At 37.4% G+C, this 23619-nt stretch overlaps 2 protein-coding genes across 4 annotated transcripts in view; one reads left to right on the top strand and one right to left on the bottom strand.

The window, feature by feature from the left end:
- Positions 1–13796, bottom strand: part of LOC109414477 (alpha-1,3-mannosyl-glycoprotein 4-beta-N-acetylglucosaminyltransferase A) — a 30352-nt gene extending 16556 nt beyond the window's left edge. Inside the window, exon 1 of one of the 3 annotated variants that reach the window (XM_029872348.2) lies at positions 13557–13796. Coding sequence is in view for 1 of the 3 variants with exons in the window: in XM_062851674.1 (XP_062707658.1) it covers positions 12661–12718 (58 nt within the window). In the remaining 2 variants the exon portion in view is untranslated. Of the gene's footprint in view, positions 1–12660; positions 12732–13556 lie in introns of those variants that run through there. The other 2 variants (XM_029872347.2, XM_062851674.1) reach the window with 2 other exon arrangements.
- Positions 13797–16053: 2257 nt separating this feature from the next.
- Positions 16054–23619, top strand: part of LOC109621260 (probable 3',5'-cyclic phosphodiesterase pde-5) — an 85577-nt gene continuing 78011 nt past the window's right edge. The window contains exon 1 of the mRNA XM_062851664.1: positions 16054–16239. Within this exon, the coding sequence (XP_062707648.1) occupies positions 16089–16239 (151 nt within the window). The 5' untranslated portion in view covers positions 16054–16088. The remainder of the gene's footprint in view (positions 16240–23619) is intronic.

Genomic DNA, 23619 nt, shown 5'->3' with positions numbered 1-23619 from the left:
TGCACTGCACCGGTGTAGCAATTGACACCGGAAAAACGAACGGTTTCTGTGCAATTTGTTGACAGCTTATGATGGTATTAGTAAAAGCGCGTGAGAGCGTCAATGAAAACAATAAAGGATATCAAAAATAAACATAATCAATGTTTTCATGATTTCCGTGATGAACAAAATTATTTTTATTTATTTTTATTTTTTACTTTCTATATCCAATTAAACAATTTTAAAAGTTTTCAGTAATTCACTTGTGCATGATAAACTTGTAATAATAAATGGTACTTGAAAATTGTTATCCAATGTTTTAACACTCCTACATTATTTATCTTCTTCAAATTCTCGTAATATCATAATTTTTCAATTAACAGCAACTTTTTAGAATTTAACAATTTCCGTTGCCTAATAAAAAAGGATACTAGCATACAATTGTAAACGATCTACGCGCACAAATTTAACACAAAAAATGTTAAAGGCAGTTCAATAGAAAACGTTTAGCTACAACGTAAAAAGAAAAATGAATAAATGCTTTTTTAAACATAACGTTATTGAAACTTAACTCATATTTAAAACACTTTAACCATCCTTTAGCGACATTTGTTTGTTAGAAAAAAAATAGAATTTACGGTTTTTGAAACTGTTTGTACCTACAAAATGTTACTTCAGTAATATTTCAGTCCAATTTGAATGAATAGATTTTTATTCTATTATGGGCTCATCAAAACTTTATTACGTCATTTTTTTCATAATTAATAGATCACCATGCGAAAGAAAATTCTAATGATTAAAATCATTAAAAGTAATCCAAATATTTGCGATAACCCAAAAAAAAAATAGTAATGGGGAAAATATACGTTAAATCAACTCTTTCAAATTTCATGTTATGTACCGATAAATTTTGAAGATTATTCAGAAGTTGATTGAAAGACGTGATAATCATCGATCAAGTTTAAATAATTTTTAAACGCACAGATTTGCCGTTAAATGAATATCCAAGAAAACTGTTTACCTAATGCGCAAGTGAAAATCATCATTCCTACCAAAACAAAACCACGATACATGTTTAGCGATATGCATGTATTGGTAAATCTAGCTTTGTACCTGCTACACCGTGTTCAAACTGGGTGTAGCATTTTCTTGCACCGGTGCCAATCGGGTGTCAAAACAGAACAGTACCTGCGAATAAACGAACGGTTTCGGTGCAAGTTTGCTACACCCGGTGGCAAAGCGGTGCAGGCGGTGCAAATAAACGAATTCGACATAAGACTGATACAGCCTTAGCTCACGAGAATAAACACCAGCACCTGCTCGACCTTCGAGAAGGGAGCCATCAGTGTAACATACGATGCCGTCTGAAATACTTCTCTCCAGATAACCAGATGTCCACTCTTCCCGGGAAGGGAATTTCGTGGAAAATGTCCTATATGGAAAATTACAAGCAATTGTAAGATCACTTGGAGCAAGGACAACTTTGTCCCAATTCACCAAAAGTGGAAACAACGAGGTGTGTGTTGAACTGCGGTTCACAGGAATTTCCTCTAGTAAGTAAACCGAGTACCCATAGGCGGTAAGTGCAAGAAAGTGCTTCTTGTTTGAAATGAATGTGTAGTGGGGCAACGTCAAAGAGAGCTGCCGTGGGAGTTGAAGAGAACGCTCCAGACATCGCCATTAAGCACATCCTTTGGAGATGGCCTTACTTTGATTGGACCCACTTCGCCCTTTTGCCACCACACAAGGCATCCATAGGCCAATATTGGCCGAACCACAGTTGTGTAGTTCCATTTGATATACTTGGGTTTTAGACCCCAAGTTGTACCAAAGGTTCGCCGGCATTGCCCGAAGGCCATACAAGCTTTCTTGATTCTGAACTCAAAATGAGGTGTCCAGGAAAGCTTGGAATCAAGAATGACTCCAACGTACTTTACCTGTTCAGTCACATTGATTTCAGAATCAAAGAGACGTAAAGTTCGAACACCATTACGGTTTCGCTTTTCCGTGAAAAGAACAATAGATTTTTTACTCGGATTTACCGAAAGGCCATATTGGCGACACCAACCCTTAACTACCTGAAGAGCGTTTTACATCAGGTCGAAAAGGGTGCTGATGCACATACCGACTAACAATGTTAGGTAGTCGTCGGCAAAACCATAAGTAGGAAAACCGCTATTATTGAGTTGCCTCAATAGCGTATCTGCTACGAGATTCCATAAAAGTTCCTAATCGCCGCTTGACGCAATGTCGAGAAGAGATGTCGGTTTTTGAGCATTTGGTGAATCAAATTGGAAATCATTGGAGATATACCATGACCCCGTGCGGCTTCCAATATGGCATCAAAAGGCACGTTGTCAAAGGCACCCTCGATATCTAAGAAAACACCCAAGCAGGATTGCTTTTGAGCGAATGCCTTCTCGATATCGTAAACAACTTTGTGTAAAAGAGTCACAGTGGACTTTCCAGATTGGTAAGCATGTTGGTTCACATGAAGAGGCACATTGGCCAGATGAACATCACGGATGTGATGATCGACTATGCGTTCTAAGCATTTCAGAAGAAAAGAGGTCAAACTGATAGGTCTGAAGCTCTTTGCTTCTTCATACGACGCGCGACCCACTTTCGGAATAAACTTCACAGTAATATCCCGCCAGGATTTGGGAATATACCCTGTAGCAAAACTGCAAACAAGTAGTTGTTTCAAAACATGTTTGAAATGATCAAATCCCTTCTGAAGCAAAATAGGATAAATCCCATCTGCCCCAGGAGATTTGAAAGGAGCAAAGCTATTAAGTGCCCATTCAATCGATTCTAAAGTTATGATACTCCGAGCCGAAGCTAAAGAATCATAACTACAAGAAAAGACATCAGGTTCATCCGAAGATGTAATATCCACACATCCGGGGAAGTGTGTACTGAATAAACATCCTAAAACTTCCTCATCAGAGGAAGTGAAATCACCATTTGGCAAACGAAGTTCGTTCACTTGAAAATCCTTAGATTTTGCAAGGATTTTGTTCAATCGACTGGCTTCACTCAGACTGGAAACATTTGTACAAAGGTTTTTCCAGCCGGATCGTTCAGCAGACCGAAGAGCTTTCTGGTAGGCCTTGCGAGCCGACCTGAACGCCTCCGATCCAGCCGAACGTCGTCTGTTCCAACTCTTTCTACATTGTTTCCTGAGCTTCGCCAGATCGGAGTTCCACCAAGGGGTTTCTCTCGTGGTCTTCACAGACCGCAGAGGGCAGGCTTCTTCAAAAGCTTCCATGATGAAGGCCGTTGTAGTATCAACGGCATCATCTAAATCACTTGGAGTGTCAATTGATGGTAAGTATCCATGAAATTTGACTGCAACCAAATCGGTAAAGAGATCCCAGTTGGTTGACCGGGGATTCCTGAAACGCAAAGTTTGCGAAGTAACATTCACATGTTCAAACAAGATGTAACGATGGTCAGATAAAGATTCTTCATCTGACACATGCCAATTTATCAGCTCATGACTAATTCTGCTAGAGCAAAGCGTTATGTCTAACACTTCCTCTCTACCAGATACCATGAAGGTTGGGCGGTTGCCTATGTTAAGTAATCCAAGATCTGTACTACTTAACCCTAAAAGGGATACCTGGGGTCCATTGGACCCCAGGCGCCTTTCAGAGCTCGTCTTTGATGGAACACACTCAGCGAGGTGACGATACTGAGGCCATGAAGGTATCCCTTTCAGGGTTAAGTATCCCATCAAACTGGAGCCTCTCAAATTGACGTCTGAGCTGCCCCAGATTATATGGTGAGCATTAGCATCACTACCAACAATTAGCGGAAGGCCTTTTCAAGTGCAGTATGCAATGACTTGCTTGAAAGCATCCGTAGGGGATGGTTCATCATGCGGTAAATAAACCGAACAATAAACGTATTTCCTGTTGAGGTTTCCAACAGATACATCTATTGTGATAGCACATACATCTCTGGTAGTTAGTTCAGAGATGAGTGTAGCAACGATTGCGTTGTTGACAAGCACACATGCTCGAGGCATGACACGTGAGTTTGCCATTTCATTTTTACTGAAAGTAGCAAACACCGGATTCACAAGGTTTCCTAAATAGAAATTCCCCTTACGAAAGTAAGGTTCTTGGACTAACGCCACTTGGGCTGTACCATTTTGCATAAGTCTACAAAGTCTACTAACAAAACTCCTTCCCGTGACAACTGTGGAGGGTCCAGTAGTACATACAACCTCTAGTAGCAACAGTTGTCGAACTAACTCTATCTTAGACGAATTTTCATTCAAACCAAGCTCATATAAAACTTTTTGGACAACAAATAAAAATTAACGGTATTTTCGTCATTTGTCAACGCCTTTAAACATTCTGCTCAAGGTTGTTAATCGATAAATTATCGTTATCGCCGATAAAGTTAACGTCTGTTATCGTTTATCATCGATAACGATAACGTCTTCAGGCGGAAACGTCATCGGCGATACAGTTAACTGTGGAAATTATCGACTCGATAACGTCTCCGAAAAATTTTCTTCGCGATCTGACCCGTTGTTGATGCCGTCACTAGGGTAACTAGATGTATCGCAAAATTATCGAAGGTACGTTGCTCTTCGCGTTGATTCATCGTTTGATTATCGTTATCGAAAAATTATCGAGTAACCTTTATCGTTATCGAGTTTGCGTTGAGTTAACTGTCGATAATTTATCGGTTAACAACCTTGAACAAAGTTTTGACTATTTTTTTGATGGATGGCCACTTTTTATTAGGTAGACCGATCCTAATAAATTTTAAATATGGCTTTGAATTTCTTAACGAAGCGTGTTTCTATGAATTGGGGTCAATTTTGGGAATTGGCACAAACATCTCCATAATAGACCGATACACGCCTAAAAGTATGCCATGCCTTTGTAAATCCGTGTAGTTTAAACTTTAGTTTAAAACTCAAATACATAAAGAGAACTTACTATGCGCAGTATACACACCGACGAACCGACGTGACAGCTAGAACAAATGAATTCAAATTTGTTGTCCGCGACGCCATGATGAAAAATAGCCGAACACTATCGCCACCTCTATAACGGCTCGCGATGATTTGATAGCTCGACACCAAACCCCCGTGTGTTCATATAGGAAACGGTTCGCGTCTGTGCTGATTTGACAGAAGCGATCGCTCGCTTCGCTGGTCGACCGTTAAATTAGGGGGGGGGGACAGTTTTGGATCGCCACTGTCACGTCGGTTCGTCGGTGGTATACAATCATATGTTCACAGACAAACAGACGTATCACTTGGAACAAAGTTCGATTAAAATCATCGTCACAAAAGCATAATCGCCCACTGCTAATTACACTGTGTTTCGCAAACCTACTGAGTAGATGGCGGTGGTGAGCAAACGTCAAACAAGAGCAAAAACGAAGCGAGCGCCACGAGCGAGAGATTTGCGAACTACAGAATATTTGAATAGTCCGTTGAAAAGTGAAACGACAGGAAGTGGGCAGAGTGAGACGTCTGTTTGTCTGTGCTAGTACTTCACCGATCTGTCCTATACACCTAGTGAGCAGCTATATACATGCAGTACACAATCAATTATCCATTACATTAAGAATACTAGTCAACACCGTAAACTTTCATCTTTATTAATTATGCATCAGCTTACCATTTGAGTAAGCAATTGCTCATTGAATAAACAAATTAAAAATGGAAATGTTGCAGTCACACTGACACACATCAAAACGGAATACTTAGGAAGGGCCTAAGGGCATAATAAATACCCTATGCAAATGAGTTAGACATGTGAAACAGAGAAAAATTTAAAATATTATCAATACTTTTATCTTGCCAGTGTTCATGTCTTCCCGAATCGACTGCAAAAGTAAGATATTTTGCTCATTTTGAAAGAGTATACTGCCGTTCTACGCATAATTGTCCTATGTTATATGGGATCCCCATATAACATGGGACAATTATGCGTAGGACGACAGTATAAATGATACCAGTAAAAAAGAGAACAATGAATTTTCACACTCATGCATTTCAAATTTTAACATAACAGTTAACGGTTTTGACAAAAACAGGGGTGTCCATTTCATCCGAGTGTACATTATGTCCCGACCTCCCCCATCAACAATTTTAATCTTTCGGATTTCTGTCCCGGTAGTCAAGAGTTTTATGAAGCCTTTCAGACAATAAATATATGCTCAAATGACCTAGTTGATAGTTGCATGTGATTTCATCGTTTTTCATCATTGATTACTTACCTATTTCTATGGAAACCTAATATTTTGATAGCTCTTCTTTCGTGTACCAAAAACCAGGGAAGGTGCAGGCACGTCAAACTCGAACAAACTACGCCTACCTAACATGCATCGAGCGGGCCTTCCCAAATAACACAATGCGATTTCGCGGGCCACCCCCATCGACAAAACAAACCGATTTCCAAGCAGGATTCGACTAGGCTTCTGGTCGCGTTGCCAGTCACACTAAACACTCGCAAAAGATGAGCAGTAGGCCTACCTTGCCGCATGCGGGTCCCCTGCCAAAAACACTTCGGAGAAGGAATCCCTCAATACTGTATATTTGAGTCATATATAGGTAAATCGAGATAACACCCGATAAAGAGGTGCTAATCAGCACGGAAAAGATTACCCATATTCATTACTACCCGTGCACATACAGGGAATAGACAAAATGATCGACACAGGCAAAAAATGATCTGCTAGCTGTAACTTTTTGGAAACTGCACCAAAAATGCTCATATTTTCACTCACTATTTTGGGGAAGATCGGAATATTCTACATAAAGTTAGAAATAATCTTAGTAAAAGACATAATTATTAGATAACCAACAACAACCAATAATAAAACGGTAAATTAGTCAAAACTTCAACATTGTCTCAATATTCAAGATGGTAATTATAGTACATTTAAATTCCCTCTAATTGACTAGAATATAAACATGTTTTAAAAGGCACACTTCCTTACTTAGTAACAAGAAGACTTCCTTACATAGTAACAAAATATTCGACAATAAATTGAAAAAAAGGAGTTTTGTAATGCATGCTAAAAATAGACCAATTTGGATTTGGCTACAATCGCTGGTGTCCATAAATTGCGTCACGCAGAAATTTCCCATTTTCAACCCACGTTCTCCCCTACGTCACAATTATTGTATGAGACTTACCATTTGTTTGTAACAGTTGTCACACTTTGCTGAACCCCTTTCTCCCCTTGAAGCGTGACGCAATTTATGGACGTTCCCTTCAAATTTTTGCTCATGTTTCATAAAAATATGTTTTATTTAAATTACTTTTCTTCAAAGATTGACCTTTTTTGCATTGTTAAACGATTTTTGCCATTGAAATTTTAGGGTATTTTTATTACGAAAAGTTCTTAGACCGCCCGGGATGGGAATGTAAACACCCTAAACATACAGGGGATAGACAAAATGATCGGGACAGGCAAAATTTTCATTTTTCCCCCGTGTATGGGACCTCTGAAAATTTTGTTTGAGTTGTCACGCTCAAAGCGTGACGTAATTTATGGATGTTCCCAGATTGGAGATGAACCAGCCTCGGACCGAAAATTTTCCCAATAAAGCTAATAAATTATTGGCAATAGTAATTTACAGATGAGTAAATTATTGGTTAAATTAAAAAAAAAATAATCCACAGCGAAATAGACACCCACCGGGGTATAATGGACATCAATACTGTAAATATAATTTCATTTCGTTCCGAATCGACTGCTGGGAACATTTTTTATCGTGATGGGCGACATGCAGAGGCGCGTGATTGGTTAGTGGCCGATCCACAGAAGAACATGCAGGTTGAGGATCAAGGGTCGCTTTTTCAACTTCAGCTTAATAAACGTGCACAGCCCTCACACCAGAAGCACTACAAAGACGCATTTTACGCGCAGCTCGAACGCGAGTAAGACCACTGCCCAAGCCACGACGTCAAGATCATAAGTGACCTAAATGCTCAGGTACGCTAGGAGAAGGAATTCAGACCAACGATTGAAAAATTCAGCGCCCATCAGCTGATGAACGAAAACGACCTAAGACTCATTGATTTCGCCGCCATAAAAAAAGGCCAAACGTAACACCTTTTTCCAACACAGCTTCCCTTATTATTACACCTGGAGATCAGCACAGCCGACGGAATCGAAAATCGACCATGTTCTGATTGACGGACGGCACTTCTCCGACATTATCGACGTCAGGACCTATCGTGGCGTTGTTTTGCGCCCAAAACATCCCGTCATCATCATCTGTATACCGGCGACCGCCACGGTACAACCTAGAGCGACTGAAGCAATCGGACGTCGCCTCAGCATACGCGCAAAATCTCGAGGCCGCGTTGCCAGACGAGGACGAGTTCGATGAGGCTCCTCTAGAGGACTGCTAGAGAACAGTAAAAGCGACCATCAACGCAGCAGCCTAGAGCACCATCGGGTACGTGGAAAGCAGGGATTGTCGGCATGCACAATGCCGTGCGAAGAAAGCCTGTGCTTCACACAATCTCCAGTGCTGATCTCCCGATTTTGCTCAGAGACAGAGACGTATGAGTGAGAGCTTTCGTAACTGTGCGAGAGACAAATCGCAGCACTAGCTCTACGGAGAGAATCCTTGGCACTGTGCTGTCACAGTGCATTTGTTTGGTACTTTCAATATGCAGAAAAAAACACCTAATAAATTAATTAGAGTTTGTGTTTTCGGCAAAGTTGTTAGGTTCATCAAGGACTTACAAGCCATGGATCTTAAATCAAAAATTCACCAATCTTGCATAGAATCAAACACAGTGCCAAACACAGAGACAAGCACAGACAGAGTGCTCACGACGGAATGTGAGAGACAGAAGTTTCCCATGAAACACGAAAGTACTACGAGAAGCTCAACGCATCTCTTGCCCAGTTGTAAACAAATGGGCAAGGGATGTCCCATAGCATGAACCGCTGAGGATGACCGAAAACGATAGTAGGTCGAAACGTTCGGTAAATGCTGGATTTTTATTCATTTTCGTCGAAAAAAGCCGATGAACAAACCCACAACAAAATCAACAACGGTGATGATCCATAACGAACAACACTCTCATGCCTACTCTTCAACATCGCTCTGGAAGGTGTAATGCGACGAGCCGGGCTCAACAGCCGGGGTATGATTTTTACAAAATCCGGTCAATTTGTGTGCTTTGCGGACGACATTATCGCCAGAACATTTGGTACGATGGCAGAACTGTGCACCCACCTTAAACGCAAAGCAACAAAGGACTGTTCGTGAATGCGTCCAAAACAAAGTATTATGTTTTCGGTTCAAAACCGAATTAGCAACATTTTTTCTTTTACTTCCGCTGCTTTTGCCTTACGTTAAACACATATCGAAAGTGGGGCGCTGTATTGTATACACCTAATTCTCTATACAGCGCCCCACTTCCGACATTGTTTTTAACGCGTCGCAAGGCAAGAGCAGCGGAAGTAAAAAAATATCGTTAATTCGGTTTAAAACTGGAAACATAATAGGGTACGTGTTCCATCATTAACCTCACGCTCCCATATTCATCCTATTCGAAAACAAGCGATTACGGCACCGATTGATTCCGTTCTTTTTGTTTTCATGGGTGCTCACTTCTAACAAAAAATACAAAAATAAGAAACAAAACAAATAGCGCTAATATCCTTTGTTTTTCGTAGGATGAAAATGGAAGCCACATGCTTAAGAAGGGAACCAATACCCTACATGTTGGCAGGCGGAACCGAACACGACCGGGTCCGTCTAATGTGAGATAGACGATTCACCCACGCACCAAGAGCACCATGTACAGAACGCAAATAAGACCGGTGGTCCCGAGGGTGGTCCTCTACGGACAGGGGTCTCCAGTTAGCCTAATGGTTAAGGCTATAGATCGCAAATCCGAAGACGACGGGTTCTCGATTCCCGTTCCGGTCGGGAAAATTTTCTTGACTCCTTGGCCATAGTCAATCAATGTCCTTGCCTCAAATGCATGTAATGGCAGCAATGTACGCAGAATATGGCATCGCAACCCGGATAAAAACTAACCATAGGGTATTTGGTGAAAACCATTCCTGTACCATACAGTGTACCAGCTACAATATAGTGTATTGTAATGGAATGGTTCGCTAAAATCTTTGCACATTGGTAGCTATTATACATTTACATCCGATCTTTATGTAACAATATATTATACTGTTTTTCTTACGTTTGAACCATTCACTATTCCGAAACAATCTTTTTCCGTGCATTTTTAATTTTTTATTCAGTTTATGATTTTTTCCGTGCTTTGTTTTGTTGATGTCCGTGACATTTTTGTTGCAAAGGAAATGAAAGAGAAAAAAGTGAATAAGTTGAAATATCTATTTAAAGTCAATAAAATGTTTAAATAAAGTGGTAAACCAGGTGTCCTAAGGACTGCATATCCAAGAGATATGGTGGGCTAGGTATGTAAAGTGCGATGAGAGGAATACGAATGTAGGTCAACCCGGAAAGACGCAGGCCAGATTACCGTAAATCAGTGGATGAGTTCAACACTATTCTTTCTCTTCTTCTCTCATGTGAAATTGCCTTGTACAACAACCGAATTAAATGCGATTTATCTTTGACATTTTTAACATAAGGACTGGACTGGACACTGAAACGACTTCTGAAATAAGTTCGTCTTCGCTTTTTAACCTAACTTATAGTTGAATCGAACTTGACAGTTTTCGCATGAGTTGTTATGTACACATTTCATAGTTCAGTCAAATTGGAGCCTCAATATTGCAATAATGGTTAAGCACGCTGTAATGATACTTATGTACCTCGTCACCCACTTCATGCAACTACATTAGTGGTCTAATAACACTTAGCGCGCTAGGCATAGTTCCATCATGCCGCTCAAAGTGTTGCCACAAATAATGCTTAGTTTGCAAAACCCGGTTATCTGGCTGGTGGGACATGGGAGCTTAAGCTTCAGCTGTTAATGCAATCAGAGGCTACTCAGACTTAGACGAGTTTAGGTTAGTTTGGCTAGAACTGCCATTATCGAAGGAACATGACGAGATAATATAACATTATATGGTTTATCTAATGTAAAACAATACAACATAACAAAAGAGAACCATTCCAAAACCATGATTAAATTTATAACCAGTAGTGAAATTACAATTAAAAACAATATATTTACGGTACATTTTATTGTTTGAAACCATACGTGTACCATACAATGTACGGTATATTAAAGCCCACGTATCAGTATTTTGAACAATTCATTTACAATAAAATATATGGTTTTGTAAAAAAATATATATGGAGAAAAATATTTTTTTTATATTGTTACGATACTTAACAACCCGTATAGTATATTGTAAAAATCTAATTTACAATTCACTGTATGGTGTCTAACATTACATCTTATTGTTTTTGTATTTTTTATATTTACAGTGGTGTTTGTTGTAACAATATGGTTCTAAATAGTACTGTTACAATACAACATTCGGTTTTTCTGCTGTATTTTTTATTCGGGAAGCGAAAAACAGGCAACAAGGAAGGCAAGGCAAAACGCTTTGTTTTTTCTTTAGCAGATAATGACTAGAAATCCTATACATAGAGATGAGCGGAAGTTACATACATCGATTCGGCAACGCTGTTTGTTTTGTTTACAACAGCTGCCAACACTTGCTACAAAGCTAGATGTTCAAACTTTGTGCGTGACTTCGTTGTGGTTCAAGTTGTTTTGTTTACATTTTCTAATTATGGTAGATTTTTTTTTTCAAAATTTTGTAGAAATAGCGGAGCAATCGAAGAAATCTGAAATTCATTGCAAAAGTGTTACGCTAATCATATCGACAGAAGTGAAGCAAGAAGCAGCAATGGAAGTTTTTTCGACAAGTTCAGCAACAAAAGTGTCGTCATAAGCATGAGCTTTTGAAAGCAGAATTAATATTTTTTATCTTTTTACTAAACATACATATGCCGCCAATATCTCGATATTAAAAATAAATAATTTAAATTTATTTAGTTCCGATTGCAATGCCGTTCAAACGACGCCTTCCTACGAACGATAAGCATGTTCATTTGGCTCACACTTTGACAGTTCTCTCTGCACGATAGGCTCACAATGGCCGCCTCCGCAGATCTCTATAATGTAGGATTACTAATAATGACAAAATCGCTCCCGCGTTTGTTCACAACAACAATGGTAGGAATATTTGTCTCGTTCTATTCACATCGTGATTTTTGCATTGTTTTACAACTCAAACTCGACTCTGAGGTTTGCAAGAGTCTTAATTCGTCCAAATGCTTATGAATTCGATGATGTGAGTCGAAAATTTCTACAGAAAAGCCGGAATATCGGCAAACGCACGGCAAGCGATGTTTGTTTTATTGCCTTTGTTATCAACATGCACCGCTTAGGACAAAGCGTTTGTTTTTCGGCGTGATCCGTTTTTCGTACCCTGAATGGCAGGCAAAGAAAGCCCTTCAATTAATAACTGTGCAAATGCTCAAAGAACACGAAGAGAGGCAGACCAGGTTCCAGTGGGAACATAGAGCCATAAAGAAGAAGATTATGACAACAGCTCTGTGAGAAAAATGCTGGCTTGTGTACCTCAAAAGCTACCACAAACTGTCGAAAACGATTCAACGCGCAAGTTTTATGCAACTTAACTCGATCAGCCCTTTGACGAAGAACTTACGTCTTAATTTCCAGATCACCGGTTTGCCATGAGTTTTGCTCACGATCAAGAACTTCATAAAGATGATTGAACTGCCGAATTATAATAAACGAGAGAAATATATTTGAAAATATGTGTGGAATAATTCGGTTTCGCTTAAAATATATAATGCAAGGAATTAAAACAAAAAAACATACAAAAATTTCGAAAGCATGCTAAAACTATTACAAATGAAAAAGTAATATTTAGATTGTAAACAAATGATGAGTTTTAAGGGATTTAAAAACTTATCGCTTTTTTAATTCATTAAAAAAATTCTGCGGCACGTTAAAAAAATATATTTAAAAAGAGAAAAACAAAACAACGCAATGAATGTGAAAAGATTTTCCAATGCCACCTACCTACCCAGAAACTGCATTGGAAGTCAAGTCAAACTAACAAATCATACTATTACGTTGATTTTCCCAGTTTGAAATGCACCAAAACAACTAGGACAATATTTTTGTTTTCTTCAAACGATAAGAGCGACATTCATCGTATGTTGATTATAATAAACTAAATAGGATCATCTCTATGTTACTCATTAAGCTTACTCAATCAGTGCACCGCTAATTATTACTTTACTTGCGGAATGACTCTTATATTGTATAACGTTTCAAATTGCAGTATTTTACATCCAATACACAATCTTTGAGTCGCTAATGAATGATGGCGCACGCCCATGTAAAAGAGTATCATATAAGGACATAACATTTAAATCCTTTTAATAGGATCTTTCTTGTCTCATCAAACTCTAACGATTTTTAATTATGCATAAAACAGTGGAGAAGTTAATATTACACGTTGTTGCATATATATTTTCATTGAACGAAAAACCTTGACATAAACAATAGGTTCACACCTAATGAATGCCTCACCTAAGAAAATTTTCCAATCACGTCGCTTCCGATATCCGATTGGGTAACTATGCTTATTTCATTTTTAATATCACATCTTACTTTCTAATTTTCACTACTTGCATTTTATCTAGCTTAGATGGCAAAAGGACTACGAATAGTCATTATTATGCCGTTTTTTCAATGTTTTGCAAATATTTCACCAAGTGAACTGTGTTTATGATTTGAGTTACTCTTCGCGACTAAGGAACATAATATGCTGCAACAACCCCAACACATACATAGTGCACCCCAAAGTTGACAGCAGTTGTCAGTATTTCTGTTTTGTATATGTTCGGCTCGTTGAATACATGTAGCTGCAACAAGCCATTTACTTCGAAATCAGACTGTTACTTTCTGTATACTTTCGAAGTTATGTGTCTGTGCTTCTTCGACACTTCTTGCTTCTGAAAATATCACTAGATGTCTTCATTTGTATAACAGTTTTAATAAACGACGAACAAACATTATAACATAACATAACATAACATAACGTAACGCATTGTGTATTTTTGTTGGAATTGCAAATAAAATGTGGGAAGTTGATTAATCATTGAGGTTTGAGTATAGTAACAAATGTATAGGGAAACACGTGCTACAAAATAAATAAATATATGTTTTGATTTTACGTAATTTTGTTTTGAATACGTTCGGCTTGTCGAATTCATGTAGCTGCAACCAAGCCATTTGCTTCGAAATCAGATTGTTTTCAAAATTCTGTCTACTTTCGAAGTTATGTGTCTGTGCTTCATGAACATTAAATTCTAGTTTCTGAAAATATCACTAGATGTCCTCGTACGTATAAAACAACTGTTGCAACAATAAACGATGAAGAAACATAACATAACATAACATAACATAACGCATTGTGTATTTTTGTTGGAATTGTAATTACAATGAAGGAAAAGTTGATTTATCATTGTGGTTTGAGTATAATAACAAATGTATAGGGAAACACTTGCTACAAAATAAATAAGTATAATGTTTTGATTTTCAGTATTTCTGTTTTGTATACGTTTGGCTCGTCGAACGTCGCTAATGTAGCGACAAGCCATTATCATCGAAAATAGACTGTTATAAAAATTATGTCTACTTTCGAAGCTATGTTTCTGTGCTTAATGAATATTTCTAGTTTCTGAAAGTATCACTAGATGTCCTCTCACGTATAACAGTTGCAATTAACGATGAAGAAACATAACATAACATAGCATAACATAACATAACATAACGCGTTGTGTATTTTTGTTTTCGAAGCTATGTGTGCTTAATGAACATTTCTAGTTTCTGAAAGTATCACTAGATGTCCTCTTACGTATAACAGTTGCAATTAACGATGAAGAAACATTATAACATAACATAACATAACGCGTTGTGTATTTTCGTTGATTTGCAATTACAATGTAGGGGAAATATGATTTATCATTGAGGTTTGAGTAACAATACGACAATGAGTCAGTAACAGAGTTTGAGTAACAATACAATATGAGTAGTAACAATAACGTATAGGGAAACACTTACTACAAAACAAATAAGTATATGTTTTGATTTTAAGTAATTTTATTGGCTTGTCGAATTCATGTAGCTGCAACAGATTGTAAAAATTCTGTCTACTTTCGAAGTTATGTGTCTGTGCTTCATGAACATTTCATGTTTCTGAAAATATCACTAGATGTCCTCGTACGTATAACAGTTGCAATAAACAATGAAGAAACATTATAAAATAACATAACATAACGCATTATGTATTTTTGTTGGAATTGTAATTACAATGTAGGGGAAGTTGATATATCATTGAGGTTTGAATAGGAACATGTAACACTTGCCAAACCAAAATAATAGTACATATTTTTGTTACATGTGGCTGCAACAAGACGAAATCAGACTGTTATACAAGTTCTGTCTATCTCTGTCTAAGTTATGTATCTGTGCTACACTTCTAGCTTCTAAAAATATCACTAGATGTCCTCGTACGTATAACATTAACAACAAATAAACATTATAACATAACATAACATAACATAACATAACATAACATATGTGTCTGTGCTTCATGAACATTTCTTGTTTCTGAAAATATCACTAGATGTCCTCGTACGTATAACAGTTGCAATAAACGATGAAGAAACATTATAACATAACATAACATAACGCATTGTGTATTTTTGTTGGAATTGTAATTACAATGTAGGGGAAGTTGATTTATCATTGAGGTTTGAATAGGAACATGTAACACTTGCCAAACCAAAATAATAGTACATATTTTTGTTACATGTGGCTGCAACAAGACGAAATCAGACTGTTATACAAGTTCTGTCTATCTCTGTCTAAGTTATGTATCTGTGCTACACTTCTAGCTTCTAAAAATATCACTAGATGTCCTCGTACGTATAAAATTAACGACAAATAAACATTATAACATAACAATGCGTTATTGTGTATTTTTGCTGGAATTGCATTTACAATGTAGGGGGAGTGGATTCATCCATTGAGGTTTGAGTATAGTAACAAAAACAAATGAATGGGGAAACACTTGCCAAAACAAAAGTATATGTATATATTAATTGTTTTACTTTTGTTAACATTTACGTATGTAATTATTTTGGTTTATATTCTATTCGCACAACCAATATTGGAAAGCATCCTGGAAATACCAAAAGTTCGTCAGGTATTTTCTTGTCAGCATTAATATTTGCAACATGTCAGTTATGATATGACACAAATATTGAAATGGCCAGGCCCACTGTGCAGACTAATGTGTTTGAAGATAATAAAAAAGGACGGCATTTTGATTATATATGCACTCGTGAATAACATAATAATTCGTGAATAACATAATAACTCGTGAATAACATAATAACTCGTGAATAACATAATAATCTAGCTTTTTGATACTATATTTTTCTTTAGTTATGGTGGACCAAAACTAAAGAAAAATGTAGTATCAAAAAGCTAGAAAAACTTCAAAGGCTAGCTACTGTTTGTACAACAGGTGCAATGCGCAGCACACCTACGAAAGCTTTAGATGCAATTTTGAATCTTTTGCCACTTCATCAGTTCATTCAATTGGAAGCAGACAAAAGCGCGCTTCGTATTGACCCTCTAATACCCAACCCCGCCTTTAGACGGGGTATAGTTTGAGCATTTTTGTAATTTTTGTTTCGTGGACAATCAAAATTTTTATATTTTTGGCTGACATTTAGGACTGTTCTGTATATCTCGAAATGGTTTTTGGTGTCTTTTAAGGCGTATTTACATTTTTTAAAAATCATTGAAAAATTGATGTTTTAGTCACCTTTCAGAAGTCATTGTTTATTTTGTATTGAATCGTTACAAATCACATATTATAAATTTTTCCCATATCATTCTATCATAGAAGAATAGTTTAAGGGAGTCGAATACACTCTAAAATTGTTTTCCTTAAAATTACACGGAAAATAAAATTGTCAATGAAAAAAAATTAAAATATTAATATTTCAACAATAGTCATAAAATCTTGAAATGTTTTCGTCTCAAAAAATCCGCATCCCGAAAAGGCTTCCAGGAAAAATATAAAAGTGGGGGGATGTTCAAAAATAAAAATTAGAAAAATCAAAAACCGAAATTTACAAAATCGAGAATTAAAAAGAATCATCTTCCAAAACATGCTTAAATCGATTTTAGATGACGAAAAATGATATTTAGATCAAAATCAAAAATTTGGGTATTAGAGGGTTAAGCAATACAAATCTCTCCTTGACGGTGACATCAAAGGACATTTAAGTATTTTGAAAGATATCAAAATTAATCCATTGATTACAGTCAACAATGACTGGATGGAAGCAAAATTCAATTTTGACCGTATGTTTAATGTGATAGAACCAGATCGTACTGTTTGGACCGTGGAAGGGCCACATCTTCGACCTGGATCTATAATATTTTACACTGACGGATCGAAACAAAATGACCAAACAGGAGCAGGAGTAACAGGTCCTGGTGTAAATCTCTCAGTTTCAATGGGAAGATGGCCAACCGTCTTCCAAGCTGAAATACAAGCAGTTTTGGAATGTGTTTCTATTTGTTTAAAAAGAAAGTATAAACATACTAACATTTGTATATTCTCCGATAGTCAAGCAGCTTTATCTGCTTTGAAATCGTTTACATGTACATCAAAGATAGTATGGGAATGTGTTCTCTTACTTCAACAATTATGTATCAATAATACAGTCAATATTTACTGGGTACCAGGGCATTGTGGTAATGATGGTAATGAAAAGGCTGATGAATTAGCCAGGATCGGATCAAACCAACCATTTCTAGGGCCAGAGCCATTTTGCGGAGTCTCAAAATGTTCTGTCAATATGGAACTCAGGAACTGGGAACAAAAGATGGTGATTACGAACTGGGGGAATGCTGTTGCATGTCGGCAATCCAAAAAATTCATAATGCCTAATATATCGAATACAAAAAAGCTTTTACTCTTGTCAAAAAATGAACTGTGTTCGTACACAGGGCTAATTACAGGACATTGCCCTGTTAGATATCATCTGAAATTAATGGGCAAAGCTGAAAACGATATTTGTCGCTTTTGTAAGGAGGATAGTGAAACCTCCGAGCATTTATTATGCAGTTGTCCTGCTCTTTTCAACAGAAGAGCGATTTTCTTTGATAAGGGACTTTTACAGCCCTTTGAAGTATGGTTTTTAAATCCAAGTAAGGTAGTGCGTTTCATACGGCACATTATACCTAGCTGGGATGATACCTAGGTGTTGCGTTGATGATTTCTGACATATAGAAATTAATCACCTTGACAAGGTACAATTCAGTAACAAATTTTGAAAACGACGTATAATCAATGGTGTAGCATTGATTATACGTCGTTTTCAAAATTTGTTACTGAATTAGTAAAATGGGTTGTGTATCACAAAAGATCAAATATGGTCGCAGTGATAATATACCCGACAAAAAAAAAAAAAAAAACAATAACTCGTGAATAACATAATTGACGCAAGTTTTTGAATTTAAGAAGAAACGGGGACAACCGTAACAACCGTTTCATTTCAGGGGATTGAGGTGGTTATATGGATTCTGTGGGAGAGGCGTAGCTATGAGGGTTAATGCACACTCTCCATGGCAGTATTATTTCCAGGGAATGGGCACTGACATTTGCTTCGAGTGCCCTGGCCATAATGCCTAAGGCTTAAGCGCCTATACTCACTCAGTTATGTAATTATTATGGTTTGAACAAAAACTCGTAGTTTCTTTAATACAAATTAAAATAGAGATTTGTATGGGATACATTTATGCAACAAGATCAGTACCTAAAAGAATAAAAAAAAAGTTTCAGGTGACAACAACTTTGTTTAATTTAATTAAAACTTTGTAAATTATGATAACTAATACAAATAATCAAATAACTAATAAATAATTAGGGTGAAAAATATAATATGGACATGTATATTATGCGGAAATTTAAAAATTTGGATCCCGATGCGGATGTAACGCGCATGGGGCTATCCCGGCATAGAGTAAACGCTGCATAGCACACGCTATGTCTGAACCAGCAGATTATAAAAAATGAATGTACATCGGGTTTCTTTTCATCAAACATCAGCATTTATGCTATATTTTCATTTGCAGAAGGTTTTAAAATATTCTATCGGTGAAAATCTATCTTCTATATCTATATATATATATATATATATATATATAAAAATGCAGTGGCATACGTGGGACCGCGCATAACTTGCGAATGCAGCGTCCGTTTTGTGTCGTCTTTGTTTTGTTCTGTTAGTTTTCACCCAAGGAAGGTTTATGAGGCGAAAAACATGGAAAAATAGGGAGTTTTTGAAAATTGGGTTATCATACACTTTGAACGGGAACTTGGACTTGGATATGGACCTGAAACGTCAAAAAACGCAGTAGGCAAGACAAAGTTTGCCGGGGACAGCTATTTTTCCATACATTTTGTATGGGAGAGAAATTGGCCGAAAATAAGAATTTCATGCAAATTTGTATGAAAAACAGCTAAAAAAGCGAAAAAATCAAAATTTCCCCGATGAAATATTTTGAAACTTTCTGCATATGATAATATAGCATGAATTCTGACATTCTGTGGAAAGAAACCCGATGTACATTCAATTTTTATAATTTGTTAGTTCAGACATAACGTGTAGCATGCGTTGATCATTGATTTTTAGACTACAGAAAAACTGTCATAAAGAAAGAGATGATGGTCGAAATCGGTAAGATTTTATTATGTCCGAAGGTAAGAATAGAAAATATATCTTGGGAAGAATGTTGTTTCGGTTGTTTCAATGTGTAACAGAACAAGTACAAGCTACGAATGATCCAGAACGGAGTCTAGACTATGTAGAATGTTTACGTATCTACTGGTTTGTTTAGCACCTCAAGATTCTGAAAATGACCCGTGATACACGTTTAGACTTGTTGGGTTGGGCAGCATTGATATCACAGCGCAACATTTTTTTGTCTCAAGAGCAAACTTATGTGTCTCCGAAAGATTTTAGGCGGCTGAATCCGAATCCGGGCTCAAATTTGCTCCAACACGTCACAATTTTGAGCTATACCTCAATTTATAGGGCAAAATATGCGATTTTGGGCTTTTTTGACTACAAGCCATTAAGCATGGAAATATTTTTTTAAGCAATCAAAAGGTTAATTGGTCAAATAACATCTAAATTAACGACTCATGCAAAATATTTCGTTTTACCTAATCAAATTTGATAGATTTAAGTATTTAATGTTGGTATGAAAACTTGCATGCAACTTTTGGAGGGTGACTTGTATGGGAAATACCGTACTTAACATAAATCGCTTAAAACTATCAAATTCGATTTGGTAAAACGAAATATTTTGCATGAGTCATTAATTTAGATGTTATTTGACCAATTAACCTTTTGATTGCTTAAAAAAAATATTTCCAAGCTTAATGGCGTGCAGTCAAAAAAGCCCAAAATCGCATATTTTGCCCTATAAATTGAGGTATAGCTCAAAATTGTGACGTGTTGGAGCAAATCTGAGCGCGGATTCTGATTCAGCGGCCCAAAATCTGTCAGAGACACATAAGTTTGCTCTTGAGACAGACCAAAAGTTAATTTTTGTTACGCTGTTATGCAGAATGTAACACTAAATGCCGTAACCTCACAATCATGGGTTCTAGCATTTTTTTGTGAGCCATTTGGTTGTCAAATGTCTAAACAATGTTAGATTTTGCCCAGCCGTCTACGATCTGGAAGCAGGAAAATTTCCGGGCTCCCGGCTTTGTATTTTCCCACAATCCAAACTTTTCTTGCAACGCGTTTGCACGCCTGAACATTGATCAAACGTAACCTTTGGATTTTACCCTTCCAACAACAACACCCAAATTCTCGTGACACCTGATCTAGGCCTGAAAGAATGTAGAGGTAGGTCCATACACAGAGAACAGACATCCAAGTCCAGTTCCGAAACTGTGTAAGGAATTTAAAGGCCATTCGACCGTTGCAGGATTCTGTCAATCTTGTCTAACGGTCAGAGATCAATCCCAAATCTTTGTGTTTAGCCCAAGTAACACAGTAATTGTTTAAAATCCGCGTTTCAAACGAAGTCACATGTATTTTTCTTGTATTATGACCTTAATATCGCATCGGGTACTTATATAATCAAAACAGCACAAAAAATGGCGGCTTATAAAACATCGTATAGGTTATATATGAGAATGTGAAATACACTTATATTACATCAAATTTCTTCCGAGTGCAACTCAGTTATTATTTCGTTTCTCGTCAATAACAATTACGTTCAAATTGCATACACCCTTAAATGAAACAACACAGCACACGAGTAACTTTCACGCAGCGACCGAAAAGACAAAAGAATTTTCACGCAGATTTGTGTAACACCGGATCAGCACATTTTTTGTGTTGATCCAGTGTTACACAAATCTGCGTGAAAATTCTTTTGTCTTTTCGGTCGCTGCGTGAAAGTTACTCGTTGCGCTGTGTACATCGAGTTCTGCGTGTATATAATACAATCACAAGCAAGGTATAGGGCACTGCATGAAAATCTCTCCTTCTCTTTCACTCTTACAGAAATTTTGTAAACAACAAGGCCACGAAACGTCAAAGTCCCATACAAAATCAAAACAGTGCAGTGCCCTATACACATGACGAAGCAATGACTTCTGTCAACTGAAGAAAAAAATAATAAATTTAGTTCTGTGCTTGCTTAGCCCAGAAAATATATAGTAGTGATAACTAACTGAAAAAGTCGAACGGACGGGAAGGGGGCAATCCTTTTAACAGCGGTCCAGGACTGTACCACCTATGATTTTTTGCGACTTGCTTGAGGGATTATACATGTTGAGGTGTGTGAAAATAAGGAAAAAAAAACAGACATCCAATTTCAATCTGAATTTTGTGGCAACACAAGTGGCAACATCGTGGCGCTGCAATCGGTTAGTTTCTCATACTAATGTTGTTCACACACTCAATCCTGAATTGGCTGTTCAGCACTTTTTTGAAGAAAATAGAACAGCAGAACTATTTCGGTAGCTTTTACAGCATTTTTGAACTCGGTAAGCTGAAGATCGTTTTTGGTGTAGAATCATGCGGGTTACGTACAAAAGGCTGAAACACAAAAGGCTGAAATAACAAAAGGCTGAATTACAAAAGGCTGAATAACGAAAGGCTGAAAATATCAAAAGGCTGAAAAAACATAAGGCTGAAATAATGATTCGACTAGTTTTCAAACGACGAGCCCATAAGCAGTCGTGCTGAAGATCAGCCCAACACTAACGTCACAGACAAACAGACATAACACTCTTATTATTCATATCGTTTACTGATATAACGGTCTTTTTGAAAATTTGCTAGTTGGCCGACCAACCAGCCCTGGCACTTGTATTGGTTTGCTTGAGCTTGACATTTGACGCACACTACCGCTCATTGGTTAATGGTTGGCCAAACTATTTTTTTTGTCATTAGGCGAACATGCTTCCGTTACTATGTTTTACATCGAGAAGCGTTAGGACTATTTGTCCGCACTAACAATCCCATGCTATGCATTATTGATCGCCTACATAACTATGATAGTATTTCTCCAAAGAACGGCATATGTTTAGAAGAAGGGAAAATCTCTGATTACATTGTTAGCAGCTGTCATGGCAACCAATCTCAACAGCATGACTCGAAAGAATAGCTCATGTTCAAAGAAGGAAAAATCTCTGATTGAAATATCATCAGTCATTTTTTTATGTTCGTTGGTATGCATCATTAGCCTCTTCACTAAGCACAGCCTATGACTAGGGATCATATATGTAGCCGATATGGTTAGCGAACGGGTAGTCATGCCGAGAGTGACAGGTTAGATTCTCGCTCGGACCAGGAGTTTTTTGTAATGGAAAATTCCATAACTACCGCGGGCATACAGTATCTTCTTGCCTGTCAAACGATATACAAATGCAAAGCGGTCATTGGCAGAGAAGGCTCTCAATTAATAACTGTAGAACTGCGTATACTGCCGTGAATCGCAAATCAGTCCCATCTTTGCTGGATTTCCTATGCAAATGGGACTGTTATGCGATTCACGGCAGTATAGAAGCTGAGAAACAGGCTTTGTCTCAGATGGGACGTTACGCCATAAAAAAAAAGAAGAAGAAGTACTATAACTCCTTTTCTACGTTTTCGCAAATGCAGCCTTTTGTGCGTTCAGCCTTTTGAAATTCAGCCTTATGTTACTTTCAGCCTTTTGTGTTCAGCCTTTTGTGCATTCAGCCTTTTGAAATTCAGCCTTATGTTAGCATCCCAATCATGCACTGAGTTTAAAAACGCACAAGAAAAAAATTACAGTAGAGCGGATTTTTTTTTCGACTTTCCATACAAGGTTGATGATTTGAAATCGATTTTTGTTCCATTTTTAAGCAAAGTCGCTCAATTCACACACCTCATTCTCCGTAATCAATGCTCCAATTGTGCTGAATTTTTTACTGTAACTCGCCTATGATATGATATGTCAAAAAAAACTCTAATTAATCCACCTAGCGGTGATGGTGCCTTTCTCGTGCTTT

This window comes from Aedes albopictus, chromosome 2 (genome assembly GCF_035046485.1).
Source record: "Aedes albopictus strain Foshan chromosome 2, AalbF5, whole genome shotgun sequence".
Lineage (NCBI taxonomy): Eukaryota > Metazoa > Arthropoda > Insecta > Diptera > Culicidae > Aedes > Aedes albopictus.
The sequence above is the reverse complement of the archived record's forward strand: the minus strand, read 5'-3'. Positions and strand labels throughout refer to the sequence as shown.